Source organism: Onychomys torridus, chromosome 1, assembly GCF_903995425.1.
Source record: "Onychomys torridus chromosome 1, mOncTor1.1, whole genome shotgun sequence".
NCBI classification, from domain to species: Eukaryota; Metazoa; Chordata; class Mammalia; order Rodentia; family Cricetidae; genus Onychomys; species Onychomys torridus.
In genome coordinates this window covers 156,617,792-156,644,842 of record NC_050443.1, presented here as the reverse complement: position 1 = coordinate 156,644,842, position 27,051 = coordinate 156,617,792, and the positions used below count along the sequence as shown (strand labels likewise).

Below are 27,051 nucleotides of genomic sequence, written 5' to 3'. Positions count from 1 at the left end.
AACGGTCAGAACAAATCTCTCCCACTAGCGCCCCCCCCCAAGTAAACACAAAGAGGGTTATATTAATTATAACTGTTTGGCCATTAGCTCAGGCTTATTATTGACTATCTCTTAAACTTAAGTTAACCCATAATTAATATCTATATTTAGCCAGGTGGCTTGGTACCTTTTTTCAGTTCTGCCTTGTCATCTTGCTTCCTCTGTGTTTGGCTGGTGACTCCTGACTCAGCCTTCCTCTTCCCAGAATCCTCCTCATCTGCTTACTCTGCCTATACTTCCTGCCTGACTACTGGACAATCAGCATTTTATTTATCAACCAATCAAAGCAACACACATTTGCAACATACAGAACAACATTCCACAGCAGTGTGTTACTTTTGTTTATGCTGCATTTGTTTAATTATGTAAAGATGGGTTGCATTTGTTTCACCTTGCCTGCCTAAGGCTCCTGATTAGTCTAATGAAGAGCTAAATGGCCAATATCTAGACAGAGAAAGGATAGGTGGGGCTGGCAGGGAGAGAGAATATATTGGAGGAGAAATCTAGTCTCAAAAGGAATGAGAAGAGAATGAGGAGAAGGAGGAAGACATGCCCAGGGCAGAAGCCAGCCAGACATTGAGATGGCAGGAAAGTAAGATACACAGAAAGAAAGAAAATAAAAAGACCTGAGGCAAAATGTGGATGAAGAGAAACAGATTAAAATAAGAGCTAAGATAAGGCTGAGCCTTCATAACTAATATTAAGTCCACGTGTCATGATTTGGGAGCTGATTGGTGGTCCAAAAGAAAAACCCTGATACACCAAAGGCAATAGATTCTTTTAAAAAATGTTTTATTTTTATATATACTTAAAAAATTTTAATTATATGTTGTGGTGGTTTGAAAAAAAATGGCCTCTAAGGGGAGTGGCACTGTTAGGTTTGTTGGAGTAGATGTACTCTTGTTGGAGGAAGTGTGTCACTATAGAGGCAAGCTTTGAGGTCTCAAGATACTTTCCAGTGTCTCAGACCACTTCCTTTTGCCTGAGCAAGATGTAGAACTCTCAGCTCCTTCTCAAGCACCATGTCTGCCTGCACACCATCATGTCTCACTATGATGTTAAAGGACTAAACCTCTAAAAATGTAAGCCACCCCATCAAATGTTTTCCTTTACAAGAGTTGTTGTGGTCATGGTGTCTCTTCACAGCAGTAAAGACCCTAAGATATGTATACATGTAGGGTGGTGAGTGGGTGGACGGACATATGTGTGTGTGGGGGGGGAGGGGGGTTGTGCATGTAAGTGCAGTGCCCATAGATGCCAAAGAGGACAGCAGATTTACTGGAGTTACAGGCAGTTTTGAGCTGCCCAAAATGAGTACTGGGAATCCAATTCCAGTCCTCTGGAAGAGAAGTGCATTCTCTTAACCACTGAGCTATCTTTCCATCCCCACAACAGATTCTTTTTAGACATACACAGTCTATGTTAAACAAGGTCCCTCAGCCATTCTGATGCCCTCTCAAGTAAGAGAACCACAGGGTGCATTTGTACAGTATGTAGCTAAGGGTTCAAAAGACTCAGCATGTCACAATGATGGTTTTTCAAACATCTCGTGGCTTATTTAGCCTCCCACAGGGTTTTAGGCTGAATCTTGGCTCATCCATGGAGCCTTCTCCGACTTTCCTAAACCCACAAGGAACTTGGATTTTTCAGAATTCAAACAGGACTCATTGCCCACCCAGCTCGCACACTTTGTGTTTTCCAAATGCATCCAAGTTGCTGGTTTGGGTCTTTGAGGTTTTTCTGATCAAAGGGTGGAGACTATTATATAAACTCTCAGTTTCGTGTAAGTAGTGGAATAGTGCTGAGCATGTAATTTTCAACACATGATTATTTATTATACCAACAAGTAGTACATATAACTTATTCATTATTTATCACCAGTCATTGTCCTTAGAGTGAAAAACAGAGAAACCTCAGTGCTGAGCCTTAAAGGTCAAAGCTTTAGAAAGGGATGCAGTATACCATGTTCTCAAGGTTCCATCATTGGAAACCACCTAGGAGACAGGGTTTCTCTGTGTAGCTTTTGCACCTTTCCTGGATCTTGCTCTGTAGACCAGGCTGGTCTCGAACTCACAAGGATCCACCTGCCTCTACGTCCCAAGTGCTGGGATTAAAGGTGTGTGCCACCACCACCTGGCCATGGGTAATCTTAAACCTTCCAAAGTAAGCTTTACTGACTGCTTCTGGATGTACTAGTAAATGTCCATTTGCTATTTGTTCATCTTTGATTGTTTTGCTGTTAATTAGAGATTTTGACTGCAAAATGATAGAAGAAATCTGAAATTTAGGAGAAAAACTTTTAACTGAGACAATTCTATGGACTCTTCCACCACTGTCCCCACCCCATCCCAGAGTTGACAACCTCTTTAAAGGAAGGATCCCTTAGTCTAATTGAGGGAACACTGACTGGTAAGCAGAGCAAAGACTCCCTGGCCAAAGATGCCTACTGAAGTCAGAATCAGGGAAGGAATATCTGGCAGAGCAGGGTCTGGTGGTCCAACTGCTGATGTGGAAGATGGGAGAGGGTGTGGACCATGTAATCCCAGCAGCCCACAGGAGCCAAGGGTCTGGGAAGGTCAGGACACAGGTTCTTCTCTAGCGTCTTCCCAGAGGAACACTGTCCTCTGACATCTTGGTTTTAGACCAGTAGGAAACATTTTACACTCTGGCCTTTGGAACAACAGGCTAATACTTCTCACGTGGTTTCAAGGGGTAAGTGGTACTTGGCTGTTGCTGTTATGACACTGTAGGAAACATATACATTGATCCCCAGGGAACACAGTTTGAGAACCACTGCCTCTGCTGGTTTGCTCCCCAAACAGCTCATTTTCAATGTTTGTTTTTTCCATTCAACATTTATAACAGGGAATAATGAGAAGCGGGGTAGGGCATGAGTTGCAGAGTAAGAATGAGGAGGCAGAGTGTGGAAAGAAGCTGATGCTCTAGAGGTGGCAGATTCGCCATCACATATCTGCTCTGGGGGCTGCTACACAGGGCATGTTTGGGAGGGGATATGGTGAGGGAGCTGGAAATGGCAGTAGGACAGACAGGGTCCCACCCAGCCTATGGACAAAAGGACTGACCCAAAGGCGAGTCAAATCACCTCAATGCAGCTCTGGAACAACACACAGGACTGCTGGGTTTTTCAGAGGTCAATATTGCCCACCAGAAGATTCTGGTTGCCTCCTGGGATGGGCCTGCCATACTCATTCACTATCTGGGAAGCAGGGCCTTGGAACAAACATGACTGTTGAGTACAGCAGCCCTGAACCGTTGGGGTTCTGACAGGTACATTTCCATGGGTACCACACTGAAGTATGCTGAGTTTCTGGGAGATCACTGGAGACTGGAGTTTTGTACCATTACAGGGACTCCTAAAGCCACAAAAGGTCCCCCCATCCTCTTCACAGCACTGCTCCAGGACCCCCTCAGACCTCAGTGGGCATCTGCTTATACCAAATGAACTCTATCCTCACTCTGATTCCACAGCAGCTGCTCCAGGTTCAGACACTTAAAAATTCACTGTTTACCTTTCTTACAGGGCCATCTATCCTGGCACACAATTGCTATAGATTTAAGGGTCAGAGCTGGGCACAACACAATCACAAGCAGGCTCTGGTTGCAGGAAAGGTGGGACAAGGAGCAACAGGACCATATGGTGTTTGTGTGTTTCCACATCAGTGAGCAAAGGGATGGGCAGGCAGAGCCGGGGAACCTCCATTTAACCAAACAGCTGTGCACAGGTTTCCCAAGACAGGGCTAGGAAACTAGCTCTTCCATTCAGGCATCAGTGGGACTCCATGTGTCTACAGCACAGAGAAAGACAAACATTAGCAGTTCCCTCTGGGGAGGGCAGTCTCTACCCCTGACTCAGATCAGGGCTTTAATGTTTATGAAATGCAGGACACAGGAGTGCCAGCATGCATAGAAGAGAGGCTGCAGCATTCTGGTACAGCAATTTCATCTAGTTCTCCCAAGGGACCAGGAAGGTCTAGCAGAGATGATGGGCAAGTCCTTTTGGAGAATTAGATGAAGCTAGAAAGAAGATGAACCCCTACATCTTATTATTGTTATAATCTCTTTTCTGCTTCTGTAATAGAATACCACAGGCTGGGTAATTTATTAAGAAAAAGAGTGAATTTATATTTCTCACAGTTTGAGAGATGTGAGAGGCCTGAGAGCATGGCTCCATAATCTCAGAGGGGCTGCTCACTGCATCATAGCATGGCAAAGAGCATCCCAGGACAGGAGGCCCTGAAAGTGTTAGTTTAAGTCTCTCTTGGGAAGCTGGTGATGCCCTGTGCCTTCTGGCTCCACCCTCATTTATCTGAATTACCTCAAAATATACCCATCGAGAAATGGTATGTACATGAACTTGGGGATTGAGCTTTCAACACATGAACTCTAAGGGGTGACATCAAACCACAGCTGTGACAGTGGGCAGAAATGGGTTAGCCCAGACAGTAGATACAGAGGGACTGGTTGGAGGGCTGTCCTGTGGAAATGGAAGATTCTCCAGGAAGTGGACTTCTGAATGGTGATTAAAACAGAGGTAAAATCCAGGACCCAGTAGGAATCTTCTTCTGTTTTAGATCACAGTTACAGTACGTTGTATGAAAGGCTGCTGAGAATGGCACCCCAGGGCTGGATTTGGGCCATATAGTGTCTCCAGCTAAGAGCAGACAAGAGCTATGAAGTCCTGTCATTCACCAACCTCGGTTGTTGCCCCTAGAGAACACTTCCCTTCTATGGAAGGAAATGGAAGTGTTTCAGTGAGCACTCATACATTCACACACACACACACACACACAATCTTCCATCTTCTTTATTTTTCTTCTCTCAGGCCCCTTCTTTACTGAAGAATCTGCTTCTTGATGGCCGTTGGCCCAGCTACAGTTTTGCAACTTGGGCCCGCTGTGTGCCTGCTATCTACACCTAAGGCACAAGGAAAGCAGACTCTGCGGGTAAGGAGGAAGAGAGAGCTCTGACTGTGCCTCTAGACCTGAGGGATGAGGCAGAGTCATGGCTGCCCTTACCTGAAATGTGAAGTACTCGTCCGCAGGGGCATTCAGCATGTTGCAGATCTGTGAAGCAAGAGACAGAGTCCTTCTGAAACATGGTGAGGTCGGGACCACGGAAGCCCACGGGGGTAAAGAGTGCCTCCAGAGTGAGAGTTCCCACGAAGCTGCTAACGTGTTTACTCCCTAGGTTAGGCCATGTCTAATTGGCCTACCATAGGCTCACTGGAGTCGCCTCCTCTTCTGCTACATCGCTGACTGACATTTGGTGCCATCTTTACTCCTCCCTACTTTCCCACCTCCACGTGACATGACAGCCTTCGACTTCCAACAACTCCTCAACCCAAGACACAAGACTGTATTTTTACTTCAACCAAAGTCCAACTTAAGTGATAGTATTTCAAACCTGGATGGTAACGGTTGAGTAGTCCTCTCCTTTTAAAGATGAGGACATTAAAGTCCACAAAAGTTCAGTGCTCTGTTCAAATTCACTGGATGAACCTCGAATTGCCATCTCCAAAGAGAGCTAGTGGGATGGGTTCTCCTGCTAGGGTTTGGGGAGAACACCAGGGTTGTGTAAGTTGCCATTCACCTGGTGTAAACACTTCTACCGTGGAGGGTGCAGGCTACCAACATTTACCTTATCACAAAATTCCTGAAAAACACCCGACAGTTTTGGGTGAGGTCTGAAGGATTATCTCACCTACCACTCCAAGCTCTGTGAGCCGTGGAAATTGTGGGAGTTAAACGCTTTTTACGAGTGGATGAAACATATCTAGTCTTTTTACTAGTCTTACAAAGACAATGTGGAAATCTTCCAAAGCTTTTATACATTTTTGCGCACATTTACTTTGGGGGGCGCTAGTTTCTTTGTTTCTTTGTGTGGATCTGGATTTCTCTGTGCAGCTCTGCTTTGTGTGGGATTAGCAATCCTCTGGCCTCAGCTCCTCACTGTTGGGATTATAGGCACGCACTCCCACACACCCTCCATCTTGCTGCTTTTATGAGTGTTAATACTTTAAGAACTTGAGGACTCTTTGGTGCCATTGTTAATTTCACAATCTAATTGAATGTTTGACATTATTTCATGGACTTGTGGACCCTCCTGAGTGTGGTTTGAAGATGCAAACCAATCAGTTCTTTTCTTCTAACTTTCCTGTCATGGACATATTTTTCATCCCTTACTTTGCGAACATATTCATAGTCCTATTAAAACCGTTGAGCACTTGAGATGGAATTGAACGTGTTGAGAGTCACAGCCTCTGACTTTGAATATCCCTGGCTTTAAATGGATGTCTAAAAATTATGCTTCTTCAGAATAATAACGTGAAAAATGGATGAATCTTTCTCAAGTTAACTAAATATTCCCATATAGTTTCAACGCTCTGATTAACTTACATTGTCTTTCCTAGCTTCCTTCCCTTTCTCCTGTACCAGGGAAAGTGCTCGTCTCACCCTTATCTCATGCATTCTTGGTTCAACTATTGTATTCACCTTGTAACTAGTAAGAGTTTCACACTGTTAGTTAGCATTTAAGTTTGTCTAATGACTTACGAATCCATTTTCAGCAACATATGCTGGTAATCCACTAAGGAGTGTCCAGTGATCTGCAGGCGGCGACCTTGGAGAAGGTTAGAAAAGTCATTGGCATTTATAAAAATGATCAGGTACCAAACCCCAGCAGCAACTCCCATGGCTATTTCAGGGAAACACTCACGGAATCACGTTAATCTCTTCTTTTCCATGTAAAATGTAATCGATGACTTTATAAAAGATGATTTCCTAGGAGGGAAGGAGATTGTGAGCACAGTATTATTTCCCACAAAAATGATATTCCCTGGAGGGTGAGTGCTTTAAAATTCTTAATAAATAGCATCTGATTTTCTGGTCATAGTTGTCTGTATAATGTAAGTTACTAAACTACTCATATATTAGTTACAGGCTTGTAATCAGATAGGAGACAATATTGACTGCATACACACAATAAGAGAGGGCTCAGTGTCACTTTAAAAAGCTGAATTTACCCAAATAACTTTTGGGGGAATCTGATAATTAAACCACCAGCAACTCTGTCTTTACTTTTAACGGATTGCTTCTTGTTGTCCATGTGTAGGTGACATTAATGACTTCATTAGGGGAAGAAACATACACTTTATCAACTGCAAGCAGACATTGATCATGCCGTGAGCACACAGCCCTTCTCTCACAGCTCATCTCAGCGGGCACCTCCACAACAGAGGTCCATGCTGGAAGGGACTGGGGCAGATGGAGAATCTGAGGCCCTCCCAGGCCCTCCCACTGTTTCCATGAGCTGAGAATGTGGTGGTGGTGAACGAAGGCTCTTTTGCCTCCATGAAGCTTGCAGTTGAGTGTGGCAGAAAACCTAGCCCAGCCCCCAGGGGTCCCATCCTGCACCAACTAAAAAGGGGCCCAAGCACTTCCTAAAAAATTGTGCTGCCAGATGTTGGTGGTACACACCTTTCATCCCAGCACTCGGGAGGCAGAGGCAGACGGTTCTTTGTGAGTTCAAGACCAGCCTGGTCTACAGAGTGAGTTCCAGGACAGCCAGGGCTGTTCCACACAGAGAAACCCAGCACCAATGGCTCTGATGCCTCCCTCATTCAGAGAACCACAGACCCACCCACCAAGTTTAGGGTTTGTGGCAAAGGAAAGCAAGAATTCAATGAGATGTGAAGGTCCACCCTGCCGTATGAGACAGAGCTTGGCAGGGTTCCAGTGAAATTTCTTTCCTCTGACCACTTCAGTTTCTTGGCACCGTACCCAGATAGCCCTGAAGAAGATGTTCACATTTACCCTGCCATCTGGAGTCTTTGGTCCTTTATAAGGTTCAACTTCTCCAAGCTTGATTGGCCACTCATCATAAAATTCCTAGAGGCAATTATATTTAAACATTACTAAGCAAATTGTCACACAATTCACCATACCTTATCTAAATTTTGTGCACTCACATACTTTATGTTAATCTACATAGTTCTGGAATTTTAGGCTTGAAAAAAAAATCCCTGTAATTCTCAGCAATATTGCTTATGAGCCTGTGACTATGTACAAGTTGCTTATCTTTTATTTATCTATAAGATGGGGATAGCTCAACTTCAGCTTTCTGTGATGATTGAATGAACTATATATGCCAAATGCTTGCATAGGGTTCAAAGAATTCCATGCATAGCATCTGTTTCTATAGACAACTGAATTGAGGGCAGTAGGTTAAGAAATTCAGTCAAGGTCACTCAGAGCAGCCAACAGTGTCACTTGCCTTAACTAATACCGGTTCTCCCCCACCTTGCTAGTTGGCTCCTTTTTCATTTGGCTATCGGGTGGTAATTTGTTCAGGAAAGAAGGGTCCTATCCAGCCCAAAAGAGGTCTACATGAAGCACCCAGATTAATTTTAGGGCAGGTATGTGGCTCAGTTTAAACCAATGACTAGGGTCAGGAGGAGTCTGCACAAGGGCTGCTGGATAAAGGTGTTCCTCGGATAGGAAGTGATGGAAGTGATGTTTCCCTTGTAGCCAGAAGCATGCTAAGCACTATCTTCAGCCCCACAGCTGGCGTTAGAAGCCTGCTCTTCTGTTGCCCGGTCCTGTGTTGTCCACTTGGAACACTGACTTTGAGAAACAACTGCTGAGCACATGAATAGTAAGAAACACAAATAATGCTGCGTCAGTTATACCGAAATCCCAACCTGCCCGCAGAATTAAAGACGAGAGTGGGCACCCGACTGCCAGTAATACTAACTACTTCTTCCTTTCTGCTTTAAGAGGATTTTTTAGATAGAAAATGTCAAATAGGTACAAACATTCATTTTGTACCTACAACGTACTCAATGCCTTAATCTCTCTGATTTTCAAAGCTGAAAACGAGAGATGTCCCCACGTTGCTGATGAGAAAGCCAGGAACCAGGGTGGTGGGAAACCTTGCTGAAATGAAGGACAGAGAGTGACGGCGCCTGGCTTCCAGCCCTCGTTGGAGCTGTAGCAACCAGAGCGGGGTGGCATTAGCAAAGAAGAGAGAAATCAGCAAGTGGAAGGGAGGAGAGAAGCAGACAAACACAAGTGATCTTTGGTGGAAGAGCAAAGAGCATAGAGACAGGCTAGTCTGTTCAACAAATTGTATTGGAACAACAACATCCAGGAAGAAAGGAAATCTTGTTTCTTTAATAATTTAAAAAAAAAAAAAAAAACAAACCTCAGTATGACTTACAGGCCAACTAACTACAAAACACAAAACTATAAGAATTCTGGAAGTTGACACAAGAGAAAATCTAGATGAGCTTGAGCCTGGAGAGACTTTTCAGACACAGAACCAGGGCACACTATATAAAGAAAAAGTATTGGACAGTATTACAATTTAAAACATCTGCTATAGAAATATTTCTCACAAAAGGGCTGGAAAGACTGGAAGAAAAATATTTACAATACAGGACTAGTATCCAGAATATTCTTTAATTTGTTCAGGCTGGCCTTAAGTTCACGTTATTCCCCTGCCTCAGTTCCAGAGTGCTGGAATTGTAAATATATGCTATCACTTCTGGTTGCAAAGAGCTCTTAAAACCTAACCATCAGGAAGCAGAGAACTCAATTTAAAAATGGGCAGGAGATCTAACTAGACATTTCACTAAATGAGAAACACCATGGTAAGTAAGCACATGAAAACTGTTCAACATCATATGTGGTTGGGAACTGAAAATTCAAACAACAATACACTACCACATGTCTTGAAATGGATGAAACCCAAATACAGAGACCACTAACTCCTGGGGAGAATGTAGATACGCAGAAGGAAAGTCACTTGGGAAGACAGATTGGCAGCGCTTTATAAAGATGAACAGTCTCCCTGGGTAATCCAGCAACTGGACTTTCTGCCATTTACTCAAGTGAGTTGAAAACATGTGTACACAAAAACCCATACATGATGTCTACAGCAGCTTTATTCATAATTTCCCCCAAATTAGAAGCAACCATAATGTCCTTCACTATGTGAGAAACAGACTGCCTTAGGATGCAACATAATTCACCAACAAAAATATGTGAGCTCTAGCAAGGATGTGGAATTGACCCACGTGTCTATCAGCGAATGAATGGATAAAGAAAATGTGGAGCATAGGCTCAGTGACATACTATCCAGCCAGAAAAGAAAAGGAAAGAAATGAACAAAGCATGCCATGTTAGTGTTAGTAAGACTCTTAGTACCATGACAGTGTTAGCAAACCCGGAGAGTTGTGCTAAGAGAAATAGGCTAGGCACTGAAAGACAAAATATGTTCAATGTACATGTGGAATCTGAAAAAGCCAAACACAGAAGCAGAGGGTAGAATGTAGAATGAGCTCAACCAGGAGCTCAGGGTTGTCAGGACAGGGAGGGGCTGTGCAAATACCACAGTGTTCCGGCCAGGCAGAGTTTGCAGGACTTATTACAGAAAAACACGACCAAAGTGAATATGTACTATATGTTTCAAAGCTGTTGAAAGACCAGATTTAAATGGTATCACCACTACATAAACTGATCAACATGCTAATTACTTTACTGTAACCATTTCATAATGTATGTATAAATGAAAATATCACACTGTACCCCACAAGTATGTGCAGCTGTGCTTTTTTTAGTCTTAAGAAATAAAAATTTTAAATGAGTTATCAGAAAGTTAGGCATAGTGGAACATGAAGAACTCAGAAGGCCGAGGCAGGAGCATTGTCTTGAGTTTGATGCTACCCTGAACTAGGCCTGTTGGGGCTACATATTGAGACTCTGTCTCAAAAAGATAACAAAAGTCACAGGAGAGAAGGCACATGAGGGAGACAGATGAGAGCCAGCCTCAGACCATCAGCTTTTGTAACCTATGTCCCCACCCAGCTTTCTCTCTCTCCTCGTCTATCCCACCTATGTTTAGTACCCACGGTCATCTTAGCAGGCCATCTCAACTCCATTCTTGCCCTGTTTCACTTGCTTTCCTTCTCATTTTAGATTTGCCTCTCCTTATTCTTCTGCTTTTTTCTCTTCCCCAAGAACATGATCTGCCTTGCAGGGTCCCTGTGCCTCAGCCTTCTGAGAGACAAGACTATTCTACACTGTCCTATAGCATGTCTTTATTCCTCTTCAGTCTACCTCTCACCTAAATTCCCTCATTGCCCTGACTTTTTTGCCCCGATATTTCTCTCTTCCACTTTGTTTTCTGTCTCCCCAGTACCAACTACAGGTCTTACTGTGATTTCTTCTTATTCCCCCTGACACTGCTGACATCCATGATAACTAAATAGGACTACACATAGTGTTATCAATAACCCTTTATTTCCTAAGATGATTAGTACTTCAGGGGTGACTCTTGCACAATCAACTATTACTCTGTTTTCCTAGTGCATCTACCTACCTCTGGATATCGACTGTTGTTACAGGGTAGGGCTGGGAATAAAGTATGGTTCCCTGGTGTTTTACAAAGGAGAATGATGTCTCAACTATGACCTAGTCTCTTCTACATATTGCAAACACTCCTAACTGGAGGGAAAAAGGTGACCTAAATTTAAAATAGTTTTTTAATGCAATCGATAATCTAACTCCTGATACACAAATTTTAATACAAAATACATGAAAACTCAAGACAACATATTCCCTCAAAAATATAACAAATACCACAGTAAATGCCCCCAATGACAGTGACTTAGATGAAATTCCAGACCAATGTCAAATGTCTGGGTATATTCCATGAGAACATATAAACAGGTGGATAAAATAAGGAAGTCAATATAAGCTCTGAAAATGAAGTGTGATACATAGACAAATATACTGAAGAAAAACCAAGCTGAAATGATGCTGGAAATGAACATTTCACTAAGTCAAATAAAAAACTCAATGGACAACCTCTCTAACAGAATGGTTCACAGGAAGGGAGAACACCAGGACTTGAAGATAAGATACAGGAATTGGTACATTCAGTTGAAAACAACAATAAATTTCTATAAAAATATAAACAGAATATACAAGAACTTTGGGATACCATGAAAAGATCAAATCTGTTAATTATGGATATAGAAGGAGAATGACACCATGCAAAAGGCATAGAAAATATCTTCAATTGCCTGAACCTAGAGAAAGAGAGGTCCATCGAAGTAGATGAAGCATATAGAAATCCAAAGAGGCAAGACCCTGGGGGGAAAAAAAACAAATCAATCTCCTACATCATATCACAGTTAAAACACTGACTATCTAACACAAGGAACATAGCAGAAAGAGAGAAAAGGGCCACATACAAAGGCAGGCTCATAAGACTAACAGCTGGCCTCTCAAAAGAAACCTCCAAAGCCAGAAGGCCAGGGAAAGATGTATTTCAAATTCCAAAAAACAACAGCTGCCAATGGAGGTTTTTATACCTGTGAAATGATCTCTTCCAACTGATGCAGAAATAAGAGTGTTAATGATGAAATGAGGCTAAAGGAGTCTATGATTGCTAAGTCAGTCTGCAGAGGATATTGGGCAGAATTTTTCAGACTGAAGAAAATGGTGAACACATTCAGGGGCAGTAGGGAAAAAATTAAAGGGGGTATGACTGTGATTAAATAAATGAGGATTAGGAAAACACCACACTCTACATAATCAACAAAATGGCATGAATTATTACATACCTTTAAATAATAACTCTTCAATGCCTTAGTTCCTGAATCAGAAGACACAGTCTAACATATTGAGTCAGAAAGAAAGAAAGAAAGAAAGAAAGAAAGAAAGAAAGAAAGAAAGGAAGGAAGGAAAGGAAGGGAAAGAAAGAAAGGAAGGAAGGAAGAAAGAAAGAAACAAAGAAAATCAATCTTGTTTCTGCCTCCAAGAAACACACTTTGCCTTCAAAACAGATATCATGATAGGGGAAAGGGATGGAAAAAAGTGTATCAAGCAAAAGGAACCAGGAAATGGGAGTCAATATCTTGGCATTTGACAAAATAGACTTCAAACCAATTTAACTTGGAGATCAAGAAGATCATCACCTCATGCTGATTAATGGAACAAACATCCATCAAAAGGATGCTTCATTTCTGTAAACTAATTTTATATATAAAAGCAAGGAGTAATTTAGATACTAGAAATTGCAAATCAAGTTTCTTTTTTAAAAGGACATTTGCAATTCTAAACGTATGTACACAAACATGGGTACACACAATTTCATAAGACACTATATAAAGTCACAGATTAACCTTAACACAGTAAAAGTGAGTTATTTCAATATCTTACTCTTACCAATAAACAGCTCATCCTGACAAAAATATGGAGACCAGGGAGTTATATGATATTCTACATAAAATAGTCTTAACAGATGTCCTCAGAGCATTCTATCTAAATATTCTTCTCAACAGCCCATGGAACTTTCTCTAAAATAAGATCACATATTGGGATACAAGTGGATTACTTGTCTGTTGCTGTGTAAAATATCATGACCAAAAGCAGCTGAAGCAAAAAAGGGTTTATTTTAGCTTATAGTTTCAGAGGGACGGAGTCCATGATGGCAGGAAAGGCATGGCTTGGTGGCAGAAGCAGGAAGCTGGTGGGTCACATTTCCACTCACACATGGACAGCAAAAAGAGAGACCAGGGAGGGGGCAAGACTATAAACCTCCAAGCTTCCCACTACCACCCCCAATGATGTACCTCCTCCAATAAGGTTCCCCTTCCTACAGGTTCCATAACCTCCTGAAACAGTGCCACCAGCTGGAGACCAAGTGTTAAAATATACAGACCCATGAAGGACATCGTTCATTCAAACCACCACAACCATCAACAAATATACAAACATTGAAATAGCTTCTGGTATTATATCTGACAATATGGAATAAAGCTAGAAATCAACAGGAAGAGAATGTCCAGAAAATGTGCACACTTAGGGAGATTACAGCTGAGTGTGAATGGGTCACTAAAGAAGGAAATTAGAAAAGTCTTAGAGTTGAAAGAAAGAAGACACTCCCAAACCTATGGGACATAATGGGAATACTTCTAAAGGGAACCGCAGCTGTATGTGCCTACATTGAAAGAACCAGAGATTTCTCAAACAGACAGCTTAAGAGTGCACTTTAGGGCCTTGAATAAAAAAGAACAAGTCAAACCCCAAAGCAGTGTACCAAAAGAAATAATTGAAATCATGGAAGAAATTAATAAAATAAAAATTTAAAGATACAAATAACCAATGAAACAAAGAGTTCATCTTTCAAAAGATAAACAGGAGCAACAAACTAGCCAGATGTGTGTGTGTGAGAGAGAAAGAGAGAAAGGGGGGGTTGGGGAGAATGTGCTCATGTTAATAAAACTAGAGAAGGAAAGGGGGGAGATTACAACAGATATCAAGGAAAATCAGAAAATCCTCAGAACACACCTTAACAACTTACATATTCTACCAAACTGGGGGAAAAAAAACTAAAGAAACAGGTGAGTTAGATGAGTATGACCTACCTATCAAAGTTAAACCGAGAGACATCAGTAATTTAAACAGATCTATAGCAAACAACAAGATTCAAGCAGTAAGAAAAAAAAAATCTCCCAACTAAAAGAAAAAGTTCAGGCCCAAGTGGATTCACTGCAGAACTCCAGCAGACCTCTGCAAAGAGCTAATACCAGTCCTTTCAAAGTAGTCCACAAACCCAAAAGGAATGCTTCTAAACTCATTCTGCAAAACCAATATTGCCGTATTATCCTGGTATCCAAATAAGACACACACACACACACACACACACACACACACACACACACACACACACACACATTACAGGTCAGTTCCCCTGATAAATGTAGACGGCAAAAGTTCCCAATAAAACATTTGCAAACTGAATTCAAGAACACATCCAAAAGATTGTTAGTCACAATCAAGTTGGCTTAAAGTTCAGAGACAGTTCAATACATGTAAACCAACGGATGTAATTCATCATGTACATGGACTCAAGTACAGAAATCACATGGTCATTTAATAGAAGCAGAAAAAGCTTTTGACAAAATGTAACATCCTTTCATAGTAAAACCCCGAAGGAATTAGGAATGAAGGGAACATATCTCAACATAATAAAGGACATGCAGGATAAACTACAGCCAACATTGCAGTAAATGGGAAAATCTAGAAGTATTTCCACTAAGACCAAGAAGAAGGCAAGGATGTCCACTCTTTCCACTCCTTTTCAACATAATGCTTGAAGTCTTCGCTGGGACAATAAAACAAGAGAACGAAAGGGAAGGGACACAGATAGGAAAGGAAGACGGCACCATACCCATATTTACAGATGACATGATCTTGTATGTGAAAGACCCCAGTGACTCCACCAGAAAAGCCTTAGAGCTGACAGTCATGTTCATCAAAGCAGCAGGTCACAAAGATACCAATAGCCGTTCTATACATACCCATGGTTCCTAAGGCTGAGCTACTTGGTATATGCCACACTAGTACAACCTTTTAACAATAGGAAATCTGGTGGTGGGAGTGGGGGATGATACTGGGATTCTGTCTTTTCTGCTCCATTTATTATAAGCATAAACTAGTCTAAAATTTAAGGCTAATAATCAAAGCAAGAAGCTTGCTGGTGATACATACAGGTATGGAGCAGATAAGCCAAATTTTAAGCCGGAGTCCCTTTGCTTCCTGCTGCTCACAAGCCTATGTGCTGTGCCTTTGTGGCTCTTGTTCTTGCTATCAGTCATGACTGGTTATTTACAGTGTGTCCATTGGTCAATGGACCATGTTTTATTTGGGTACACATTCTCTAGGGAGACGAGGCATATGGAACATGAAAACCTTCTCCTTGGTCATGTCCAGAAGACCAATGGAGTAGCGCTCGCAGTTGAGGTATGTTCTGATGGTGTACAGTGCTTTATGAAACTGTCGTTCAACGTCGGTGAGCTCTTCGAATACTTTATTGGCCGACCACATAAGGATCTGAAAGTGGGCATTAAAAAGAAAACAGAGCAGAATAGAGAGAGTGGAGGGAGAGGAAGAGAGACAGACACAGAGAAAACATTAATTAAAAAAACATGAAGTATATCCAAAAATGAACACATCTCACAAGAAACTGCAGTTCTGTTTTGAACCGCCAACAACATCATGGGTTCTCTAAGCGGGGTGGCATGTAATTATGGGCCATAAACCCATGATCTTTTCCAAACCATGGGTTTATGAAAGGGGAGAACACATGATCAGTCTGGCATAAAGGACAAATGCTCTCAATCTTTGCAAAGGATCGAGTATCAGTGGGCTGCCGCTGGACCTTATGGGTAGGAAGTCACATGACTCTTCCACGCATCCTTAGCAAATCAAAGTTAGCCAAACCTGGAAAGTTGGAATAGGAGGGACCTTAGACACGTTCATCTCAAGGCCCACTCCTGTACTGTACAGATGAGGGGCCTGAGTATCCTGGCTGCGGATATTCCTGTTTACCCCTCCATCTCTTGGAAACAATAAACCACAAATGAATGATTCTTTTCCTACAATAACCCAGGGACTGAGAACTTTAAGTGAGAACTTGTGACAGTTTAGTAGTCACCCCAGCCGTATAAGGTGGGTCCTGTAATCACCACTACATCACAGGTGAGGAATCCACAGGCAATCAAAACCTACACTGAACAAGCCCAGCCAGTTGTACATGCAGATGGAAGGCTGAAAGCTGGGAGAGAAGGCCGTGAGGATACCTAGACTAAGGTCTGGGGATCTGCTCCATGTGGCTTAAGCTCTCATGAGGGATAAGAGGGGTCTGGCTTGTTGCTGCTTCTGGGTCCCTCTGCCAGAGCAGACGAGCATGGCATGACTACTGTTACTGTCCCATTACCTGGCTTCTCCGGGACTCCACACTGTACAGGTAGCCGGTATGCTGCAGCCTTAGAGCAACAGCAACAAAGCTGTTGTACTTGGAAAAGACCTACAGGCCACAGAGAGGAACAAGTTACGCTTGGGACCCCTTCTTTTGATTGTTCAAGTCACTTCCTGTGTGTGTCAGGTCAGGACACTGGGCTAGCATTACCTCCTCATCCTGCTTGGAAAACTCAGGAGCGCTGATTTTGTTCACCGCCATGACCACAGCAAGGACCTCCTTTCCCATCACAATCGGGATCGCCAGCAGGTTCTTGGTGACATACCCAGTTTGCTTGTCCATAAAGTCAGAAAAGTGGCTGTTCTAGAGGGAAAAAATGTTCATGAGCTTGCCAAAATAGAACAGAATCATAGGGCGGTAGCTTCTAAAACACGCTCTAATCCTCAACCCTACCCCATGTCATTTTCTATGACCAGTGTGTGATGGAACTGTCTGGGCTGGAATGTTCATTTCACATCCAAGGAGAAGCTTATCCGGATCAGGCAGCGGCTGGAGCAGGAGGAAAGAGGTGGTATCCCAACATGGAGGAAAGTGAGGTGCTAAGAAGATGAGGGGTCTGCTGGGTGGTGGTGGCGGCGGCGCACGCCTTTAATCCCAGCACTCGGGAGGCAAAGCTACATAGAGAAACCCTGTCTCGAAAAACCAAAAAAAAAAAAAAAAAAAAAAAAAAAAGATGAGGGGTCACAGGGTTTACAGGGTTACAGCAGTGTGTGCAGAGAGGGAAACACATGGGCACAGGGACAGCATTCTTTAATGGCAAATGCAAAACGTCCAGTTAAAACCACCAATCCCTCTAGCAATGCATAAGAAAAAAATCAATAATCCCTCAAGACCACTTGTTCTCAACTCTTGACAAACCTCTATACCCAAAAATATTTACATTGTAATGCATAACAGTGGCAAAATTGCAATTATAAAGTAGCAATGAAATTTCATTATTTTATAGTCGGGGGTCACCACAACTGGAACTGTTAAAGGGTTGCAGCATTAGGAAGGTTGAGAACCACTGCTCAAGAGCCTTCTGACCTCTTCCACTTGAGGAATATAGTAGTGACTGCTTGGTAACCTCCTTCCAGAACTTTCTCTGTGATTAGACAATTTATTGAGCACTCTGTTCATAGTTTCCCTCTCTGTGAGAAATGCTACACCAGTCACTCCTGGTTTTGCTTTCATGAGATGGATTTCCAGAGTGAAGACCCCTTTGGCTGGAGGATTGGGTTGCGTGAAATTATTTATGCAGATTTGTTTATGAAATGTTAAACTTTCTTTCCTTTTCTTGAAAATATTTTTTTTCTCTCAAATAATGTTTCTTGACTGTGGTTTCCCCTCCTTCTACTCCTCCCAGTTCCTGCCCACCTCCCCTCCGTCCACATCCACACCCTTTCTGTCTCATTTGAAAACAAACAGGCTTCTAAGGGATAGTAAAAACTAACACATTGGAATAGGATAAAACAAACAGAAGGCACAAGAAACAGAGACCCCTCGTTCACACACTCAGGAATCCCATAAAAACACTAAACTGGAAGCCAAAATGTACATTCAAAAGACCTGTAGGGCAAAAAGAGATTAAAAAACAAAAAACATATAAAATAAAATTTAAAAAAAGAAAAGAAATTTTTAGAAAGAGGAAACATCCTGACATAGCATTATAAGAAAAGGAAGCTCCAAAGATGCCATGGTGTTCATTTCCTGTGGGCATCCACTGCTGGGTAGGCAGCCCGCACTTAAGAGTAGTTCATGTCCCTAGTGAAACTCCACTGGACAAAGCTTCTGGCTGAGGGATGTGTGCCTTTCTCCTCTCAGCTCTACAACCCCATCTGGTACAGAGCCTTGCAGGCCCTGCACGAGCTGCCTCAGTCTCTCTAAGTTCACATGCGCATTGATCTTGTTGACTTAGAAGGCCTTGTTTTCTTGGTGTCTTCCATCCCCTCTGGTTCTTGCACTTTTTCTGCCTCCTCTTCTGCAGGTACTCTTGAGCCCTGAGAGGAGGGATTTGATCAAGACATCCCTCTTAGGACTGACGGTTTGATTCCAGGGTCTCTCACTCTCTGCATGTCTGGCTGTGGGTCTCCGTATTTGTTCCCATCTGATGCAGGAGGAGGCTTCTCTGATGATGGCTGAACAAGGCACTGATTATGAGTATAGCAGAATGTCATTAGGAGTCATTTTATTCCATAGCAATCATATGAGCAGGAATTTGGGGACCAGGTGTGCATGGTCAAAAGGGTGAGTGATTCTTGATGGTTGAAACCAGATTAAAAGGAGAACTTTTAATGACAGGAAGCTGAGAGATAGCCTGCTGTTTCTTGCTTATTAGGGAAGCTGGTCATTAACTGCTTAGGTACTGTTCAGTCAGACTGGTTGGAGAGAAGGCTGCATAAGGCTGATGTTTCTTATTGATTTTCTCAAATTGCCAAGTCTTTGTTTCATTGTTCTTTCATTGTTTTCCTTTGTTTGTTTCTATTTTATTGATTTCAATAAATAGTTGCATCATTTCTTGCCATTTGGAGTATGATTTCTCCATTTTGTTTTAGAGTTTTCAGGTGTGCTGTTAAGTTACTAATATGAGATCTCTCCAATTTTTTATGTAGGCCCTTAGTGCTACAACCTCACCTCTTAAAACCTCCTTCATTGTGTCCGGTAAGTTTGGATATGTTGTGTATTGTTTTCATTTTTATTTTATTTATTGATTACTTAATGTTTTAAAGACAAGTCTCACCATGTAGCCCTGGCTGTCCTGGAACTTGCTATGTAGACCAGGCTGGCCTTGAACTCAGAGATCTGCCTGCCTCTGGCCTCCTGAATACTGGGATTTCAGTCATGTGCCATCACATTTGGTGCATTAAAATTCTTGCCCCATTGGATTGTTCGATGAGATCACCTTGCCACTGCCAGTACTTACCAGTTCTCCAAAGGCTTCTCAAGCTAAGGTCTTTCCTTTCATATTTTTTTTTACTTCTTTTGAGAGATGGGAAAGAAATAGATCTTCTTGGATACAAACTCCTACAGCTGCAGGAGGTAATGATGCACAGCAAGACCTTGACTGCTGAGTTTGGAGAGTAAGTGCTCCAAGCCAAGGCCTTGAGAAATAGGTTGGAGAGGCACTTGTTATATGCTCTGCAACTTCAGAGAACACTCACTCTAGAGGGATGAGACGCACTGGCCCAGGGCTATAGGTTGCTCTCCACAAGCTGACCTCAGAGCCCCATTCCTGAAGACACTACCTGCACAACTCATTGAATGTGGAGATGTCAAGCCGGTGCCTACATAGAGCCTTCATCCCTATGTTCTAGTATCTTTGGTTCAGGAAGGTATTCTGCATACTACCAAAAGAAAAATGTACACACCAACCTAGAATTTTGTTTCTTTTTTAAGACAGTGGTATTTGATTTTACCATAGGTCCCTGGGTTATCTAGTCTCAAGTAGTAGTTAACTGAGCAACTACTATGAGCCAATCGTTTTTATTTAGTTGTCTCCATTCTCGGGGTGGAAACTCAGTCCATTACAGTGACTAGACCTCAGATATGGATCTGTACCCAGGCCTATCAGAGCACTGCCTGGCTTCTCTGTCATCTTCGTGGCTCCCATGGTCAGCAGCAACCACCTCTGTATCTTGTCTAGGTGTCGCCTACACACTCACCTGTGTGCACACTGCTACCCAGATGAGAGGTGAGTGTGGTCAGTGTGTGCTGAAAAAGGAAGGCCTTGGAGACCTTGGAGACTGTTCCAGACCTTCCATCCTGCCTTTCTGACCTTGAACTGATTTTTATTGCAGAGCCAGAAATGTCAGTCACAAGCCATGCCGTTTATAAAGGATCCTTGTCAAAAATCCAATAAGGCTAAGAAGCGAAAACTCCTCATTCATTGGCAAATGCGATGGAAAGGTAAAGAGCGATTCCGACTTCACTTAAAACTTCGACTCCAACCTTCCTTTGCTGCAGATTCTACTGCAGTGGCCAAAGCATGGTAAAGCTGCAGAGAAGCAGAGTGGAGGTGGAGCACTGGCCAGAGTCAGGAGTCTTGATTCTGTCCCAGCTCTTCTCATTCACTGACTTCTGCCATGGACTCTGGGGCAGACACTCTTCTGTGATCTCTAACTTCCCATCTGATATAGGTGAGGGTTGGGCTAACAAATTCACCAGGCCTTCCCTTCCCAGATATCCCACATTTGCAGTTCTTTGTCTTCCTGCATCTGCTCACCCAACAGACCTGTGGTTTTTCAGCACTGGTTGTATATTCATACCACCTGGGGAGCCCATGTACCAAACTAAGAGTCTACTACGGTTGGTCAGTTGGGAGTCACAAGCATCAGCGTTATTAATTTGATTTAATGCATAGTTGGGGTTGGAAAGCACCGCTCACTCTAGGGGTGGAAGTGCTTATAATCTACAGATGGAGAGAGCAATGAGGCCTCAGACTCCCGCTGAGCTCAGCATGTCTGGCTTCAATGTGCCTCTGCATCCAACTCTGAACATCAGGAGTGCTGAGGAAAACAGAGAGAGGCTCTCCCCCTCCCCACCATCCTTATAGCAAAGCTCCAGGGATGGGCCAGGCCAGGGGCACATCACCCTTGAAGCAATTCTTGTTGTTTCCTCCTCCCTACCAGAAGTTATTCTACCCACTTCTCCTTAGGGGGGGAAAATGTCTCAGAAAAAAAAAAAAATTGCACGCATCAGATTCTGAAGTTGGATGTCTTTGTAATTTGGGGGATTTGAAGAAGCATGTTCTTATTAGAAAACTTCAGGTGTCAGGACACAGCCTGTCAGCTGGGGTCAAGAGAGGCTGTCTTAAGAGCACATATCAACCCTTGTACCTGAGGCGCCCAGCAGTTGTTTGCAGAATGGTGCTAATGTTTGACACACTGATCCTCCCTGTCTGTGCAAGCCTCCTGTAATCAGCTTCAGGAGGTATTTGGAGATTATCTCTGACCTCTCAGCTGCCCTTAGTCACGAGCCAGTTTATGGACCCTAAACAGAAGAAACTTCAAGGACTGCCCTCTGACTCATCTCCCCTCCCTCAGAACAGTGGTGTCTCTTCTGTTAATAGTAAATCACAGTAATGGGACATGGGTGTAGGAAAGCCCTGCTGGCAGAAACTGTGTGTGGCTGGTGCTCTTGGTGCTTCCCAGTGAGGGATTATGGGGGATTAGCATTTTCTAATGCTTTTCTAAAATGACCGAGTGGTCAGAAGAAAGAGTTGATTTTCTGTTTCCATAAGGAGAATAGCAATGCCTTGTATTAGCACAGTGCTGTCTTGGTCTTCAGCAGGGTGCAAATACTTCCTTATACAATTGAAATTGTTGTGATGGAGGAGTGTGAGAAAGTTTCCCTGTGCTAGCCTTTGGTGTGCTGGCTAATCACTTGGTGGGCTTGGCAGAAGGGTAGACCCAAAGCCATGGAGGAGATGAGCCTAGCCAGGAGCACCTGATTGAAAAAACAAAGACAAAAACCAAACCAAACAAACAAAAACCACTTCAAGACTCTCTTACACTAAAAAGTTGTGTTCACTGCTCCTCTGAAATTCCAGCTTCACGGAGCATCTTGTCTTTTGTTAACTGCAGCCTGCCTGGGACCACCATCTCCTTCCTATCATGTCTCCCTTGTCTCTGACAAGACCTCTGCCCCACTACAGGAAGGCCACCTACCTTTTTCACGTCTGAAACATTAACAGCTTTCTTCACTTGAGCAACCCAGCCAACTATCCCAATGTCCAGTGGAAACACGACTTCCCTGTCAGGGGCCACAAGGTTGTCCTCAAACTTAGACGTTGGGGTGATGTTCAGCAGCCTGGAGGCCACTTCAGGTATGCCGTTTCTTGCTCGGCATATGAACATACTGCAGCAGTCAGCCTGTAGAAGCTGCGCCAGCCTTTGCAGGGCCCTGTGAGCCACCTGCTCAGCGCTGCCTGCCTCGTCCTGCATAGACCGCAGGAGCTCCAGGCACAGGGCTGACTCCTCCACCTGCGTCACCTCAGGGAGAGACATGCTGGCCTGGACCCCTGGTTGGCTGTTTTTGAAGGTCAGCCCCAGTGTCTCCACCCGAAGCTTCTTGTCAAAGTACTCCTTGGCAAACTGAGGGTTCTCTTCCAGGTATCTCTCCACAGCATCTTGGCTGATCTCACCCATGGTGTGGCTTGTGTTGCTGCTGCTGTCCAGAGAAGATGGTTCCTCAGAGTGACACCTGGACCAGTATGACAAGAAGGAAATACATCCCGGTCAAAATCATCAAGGAAGCTCCAGGTGGTACCTCATTAAGCCCCCAAAAGAGAAGCAGGAGGGTTGCTTAGCGGTTCTTTCAAACTGCCTGGGACGTGACACAAGACCTCAGCTTATGGCAGCCAGGAAGCTGTGGATTAAAGAGTCAAGTCACAAAATCCCTCAGCACTAGGAGCCCCTAAGTCCTCAGAGAATCTTCAGAGAATCTTTGAACAGCCAGGCAAGAGTCAAGTGGCAATGTCTGTTCCAGAAGAATAACTCAACTGTTGCTGTCCACAGCCAAGAATAATCACCGACCTCCCCCCTGGGTACCTTCCATAACACAGGCAGCCCTTAAACTGCACTTGTGTGACAGCTATCAGGATGGCTTGTATACAGACCTCAGACATGCTTGGGGTTTGGGGTATGTAACAGCTTTAACCATTTCAGGGAGCATTGGTGAGGGAGACAGGAGGGTTTAGCGTCCAAGCAGCACAAAAATGAATATAAACTCTTCCCTTTCCTCAAAAGCCCTTTGGTCCCCTTTTGTTGTGGAATAACATTTTAACTAAGCAAGGATGGGTTACATTTGCTTATGCTTCCTTTGTTAATGATGTAAAGATGTATTACATTCGTCTATGCTGCATTTATTTAATTATGTGAAGATGTATTGCATTTGTTTCACCTTGCCTGCCTAAGGCACCTGATTGGTCTAATAACAAGTTGAATGGTCAATAGCTAGGCAGGAGAGGGATAGACAGAGTTGGCGGGCAGAGAGACTAAATTAGAGAAGAGAGGAAAAGAGAAGGAGGAGAAGAGAATGAGGGAGAAAGAGAGGGACATGCCTGGGACCAGAATCCAGGCAGCCACCAGCCAGACATGGAGACAGCAAGAAAGTAAGATAGACAGGAAGGAAGGAAGGAAGGAAGGAAGGAAGGAAGGAAGGAAGGAAGGAAGGAAGGAAAAGAAAGGTAAAAAGCCCCAAGGCAAAATGTAAATGAAGAGAAATAGGTTAAATTATAAAATCTAGCAAGAAATGAGCCTAAGCTAAGGCCAAGCATTCGTAACTAATAAGAAGTCTCTATATCATGATTTGGGAGCTGGTTGATGGCCCAAAAGAAAAAGAAAGCCTGTTACACTCTTTCCCTAAAGGCCTCCCTTCTCAATGGCCCTCGTGTTAGAGAGCTGGGAGCCACTTTAAAGGAACGAAACTGAGGCTTACTACTAAGAGAGTTAAACAAAGGTTGGAAAAATACCCCTGCAGTTAAGTGCAGGGGAGCCACAGGTTACATGACTGCAGAAGTGGCCTACCCATCCCTAACTGGCTTTTCTGCCTCTAAACATATTGGTTTGCTTAATTTAACAAATGAACATAAGCATATTTCTTTTCAGTAGCAGTAGCTTGGGGTCATGCATTCTTTTCCCTCCAAGGCAGCTTATAGCTGTCATCTGTTGCTAGGGTCCTTGACCTCTCAGGGGCTGCTAGCGAGCAGAGCGCACTCAGCACTGCTACATTTTGTTCAATGTTTAATTTATTCAGCCTTGGCATCTATTAAGCACACTTCCTCGAGCAAAACTATCACACATCTCCCAAATCAAACTAAACATTTTCCAATCCAGTTAGCTTGAATATTTAAGGGCTGACTCCAAGTCTTGATGAGTCTTTTAACTGTTTCAATAAAGCTTCAAGCATGACAAGATAAAAGTTGAAATGAAAAATGATGAATACAAATTAGTAGGGTATCCCCCTTAGATTGGTTTCTAAAGGACAATGTTCAGTTCTCACTTACGTTTATAAATGCAAAGCTCTACCTCACCAGATTGATAGTGATCTTAGTCACAAAAGAGAGAGCTTGAAGCTGCAGAGCCCAGGTTGACAACTGAAATTCATAGTTTTCCCAGAGAAACAGAACTCACACCAGCATTATCAGGAAGTTAAGCCCATTTGTATGGTGGTGATTCACCTGTTACCCAAAGGATATTGTAAGGTACCCACATTTTCTTATTCCTGCTATGTGACACTCAAGTCTCCTCTCGGGAGGGCTTTTGGCAGGTGACTGCTTCCTCCATCCTTAGAGGATGGCACTAGGTGCTAGTCAGGATATGGAAAACCCAAATCAAGCAACAACAGGCAGTGAGATTGGATCAGTAATAAGCTTCCTCTCAAAATAAAAGATAGCAGAGAAAGCAGGTAGAGATGAGTCTAGGAATATGGACCGAGCCCTAATTACAGGGCTTCAGAGGCTCTACTGGGGGTGGGGAGTTGGAGATTTTGAGATAGGAAAGGACTCTTCTTTACAGTTTAACCTGGTAGCAAGGTGATGCTGGACTTGTAGAGTAAGTTTGGAAGAGTCCCTCTCTATGGCTACAAAGGTGGATCAACTATTCAGAGCACTTTGCTTACTGCCCTTGCAGAGGGCCAGAGTTCTGATCCCAGCACCCACTTAGGTGGCTCATAACCACCTGTAACTCTGACTCCAGTGGACCCAATGTCTGCTTCTAGCCTCTGAGGGCACCCTCACACATATATTCATATACTTACACTGACACACACACACACACACACACACACACACACACACACACACACATTTTAAATCTTTTTAAAAAAGAGTTCCCTTTCTTTCAATTCTACAAAACAGTTTGAGAAGTACTAATTCTTCTTTAAAAGTTTGGTAAAATTCTACAGCAAAGCCACCTAGTCCTAACAGGTTGGTTTCATTCCAGGAATACCAGAGTGGTTTGTCACAGATAAATCAATACACATAACACTGGGGCTGGAGAGATGGCTCAGCAGTTAAGAGTATTTACTGCTCTATCAGAGGACCCAGTTCAAATCTCAGCACCCACATCAGGTGGCTCACTTACACTCATAATACCAAGGATTCATACGATGCACCCTCTAATCTCTGAGGGCACACACACACACATAAGCTGTTTTTGTTTTTGTTTTGTTTTGTTTTGTTTTTAAGTAATAATACAGCACAGGCCAGACAGTGGTGGCGCACACCTGTAATCCTAGCACTCTGGAGGCAGAGGCAGGTGGATCTCTGTGAGTTCAAGGCCAGCCTGGTCTACAGCGCTAGTCCAGGACAGGCTCCAAAGGTGCAGAGAAACCCTGTCTCGAAAAACAAAATCAACAAAAAAAATAATAATACAGCACATAAATAAAATCACAGACGAAACCCACCAAGCTTCAATGGACAATTCCATCCAAACCTATGGTGACCTGGTTAAACAAAACAAAATTGAAAAAACATGAATATAGGAAAGGAACTTGTGAGGAGGAGTGACTAGGAGACAATGGGATGAGATTAATCAGAATTCATTATATACATGTATGGGATTGCCAAAAACCAATTTAATAAAACTATTTTAAATGGCATTAAAATTAGCAAATAATCTGAATAGATACTTTTCAAACAGATAAATACAAATTATGAATAGATATGTGAGAAAAATACTGCATGCAGTCAGGTATAAAAAAAGTGTAAATTGAAGCTATATTGAGGCTCTATCTCATTTCAGTAGAATAGTTGCTACCAGAACAACAGATGCTGGCAAGCATGTGGAGAAAAGGGGACCTTTTACACTGAGGGTGGGTGTGTAAATTATCACAGTCACTGTGGTAAGCAGGCTGGACAATCCTCAAAGGAACTACAGAACTAGCAAAGATGCATCGAGCCTACTCCTACATATATGCCAAAGGAAATGCAGTCAGTACAGAAGAGACACTGGCATGCTTGTGTCTGTTGTGGCATTATTCATAAGAGCAAAGAAGTGGAATCAAGCCGGGAATGGTGACACACACCTTTAATCCCAGAAGAAGCCAGAGGTAGACAGATCTCTGTGAGTTCAAGGCCAGCCTGGTCTACAAAGGGAGTCCCAGGACAGCCAGGGCTGTTACATAAAGAAACTCTGTCTGCAAAAAAACAAAACAAAAAAAGGGGTGGACTCAGCCTCTAGG

The 27,051-nt window shown here is 43.1% G+C and overlaps 1 protein-coding gene across 2 annotated transcripts in view; it reads right to left on the bottom strand.

Annotated features, from left to right (window-relative positions):
• The window catches only part of Pde6c (phosphodiesterase 6C), a 55,022-nt gene extending 31,826 nt beyond the window's left edge, over window positions 1-23,196 (bottom strand). For both annotated transcript variants that reach the window (XM_036203965.1, XM_036203975.1), the window contains exons 1-8: window positions 22,536-23,196; window positions 17,041-17,193; window positions 16,849-16,938; window positions 15,822-15,962; window positions 7,872-7,946; window positions 6,775-6,839; window positions 6,612-6,678; window positions 5,076-5,123 (exon numbers count right to left, since the gene is read on the bottom strand). In XM_036203965.1, the coding sequence (XP_036059858.1) occupies window positions 5,076-5,123; window positions 6,612-6,678; window positions 6,775-6,839; window positions 7,872-7,946; window positions 15,822-15,962; window positions 16,849-16,938; window positions 17,041-17,193; window positions 22,536-23,015 (1,119 nt within the window). In that variant the 5' untranslated portion in view covers window positions 23,016-23,196. The remainder of the gene's footprint in view (window positions 1-5,075; window positions 5,124-6,611; window positions 6,679-6,774; window positions 6,840-7,871; window positions 7,947-15,821; window positions 15,963-16,848; window positions 16,939-17,040; window positions 17,194-22,535) is intronic.
• Window positions 23,197-27,051: the final 3,855 nt, after the last annotated feature.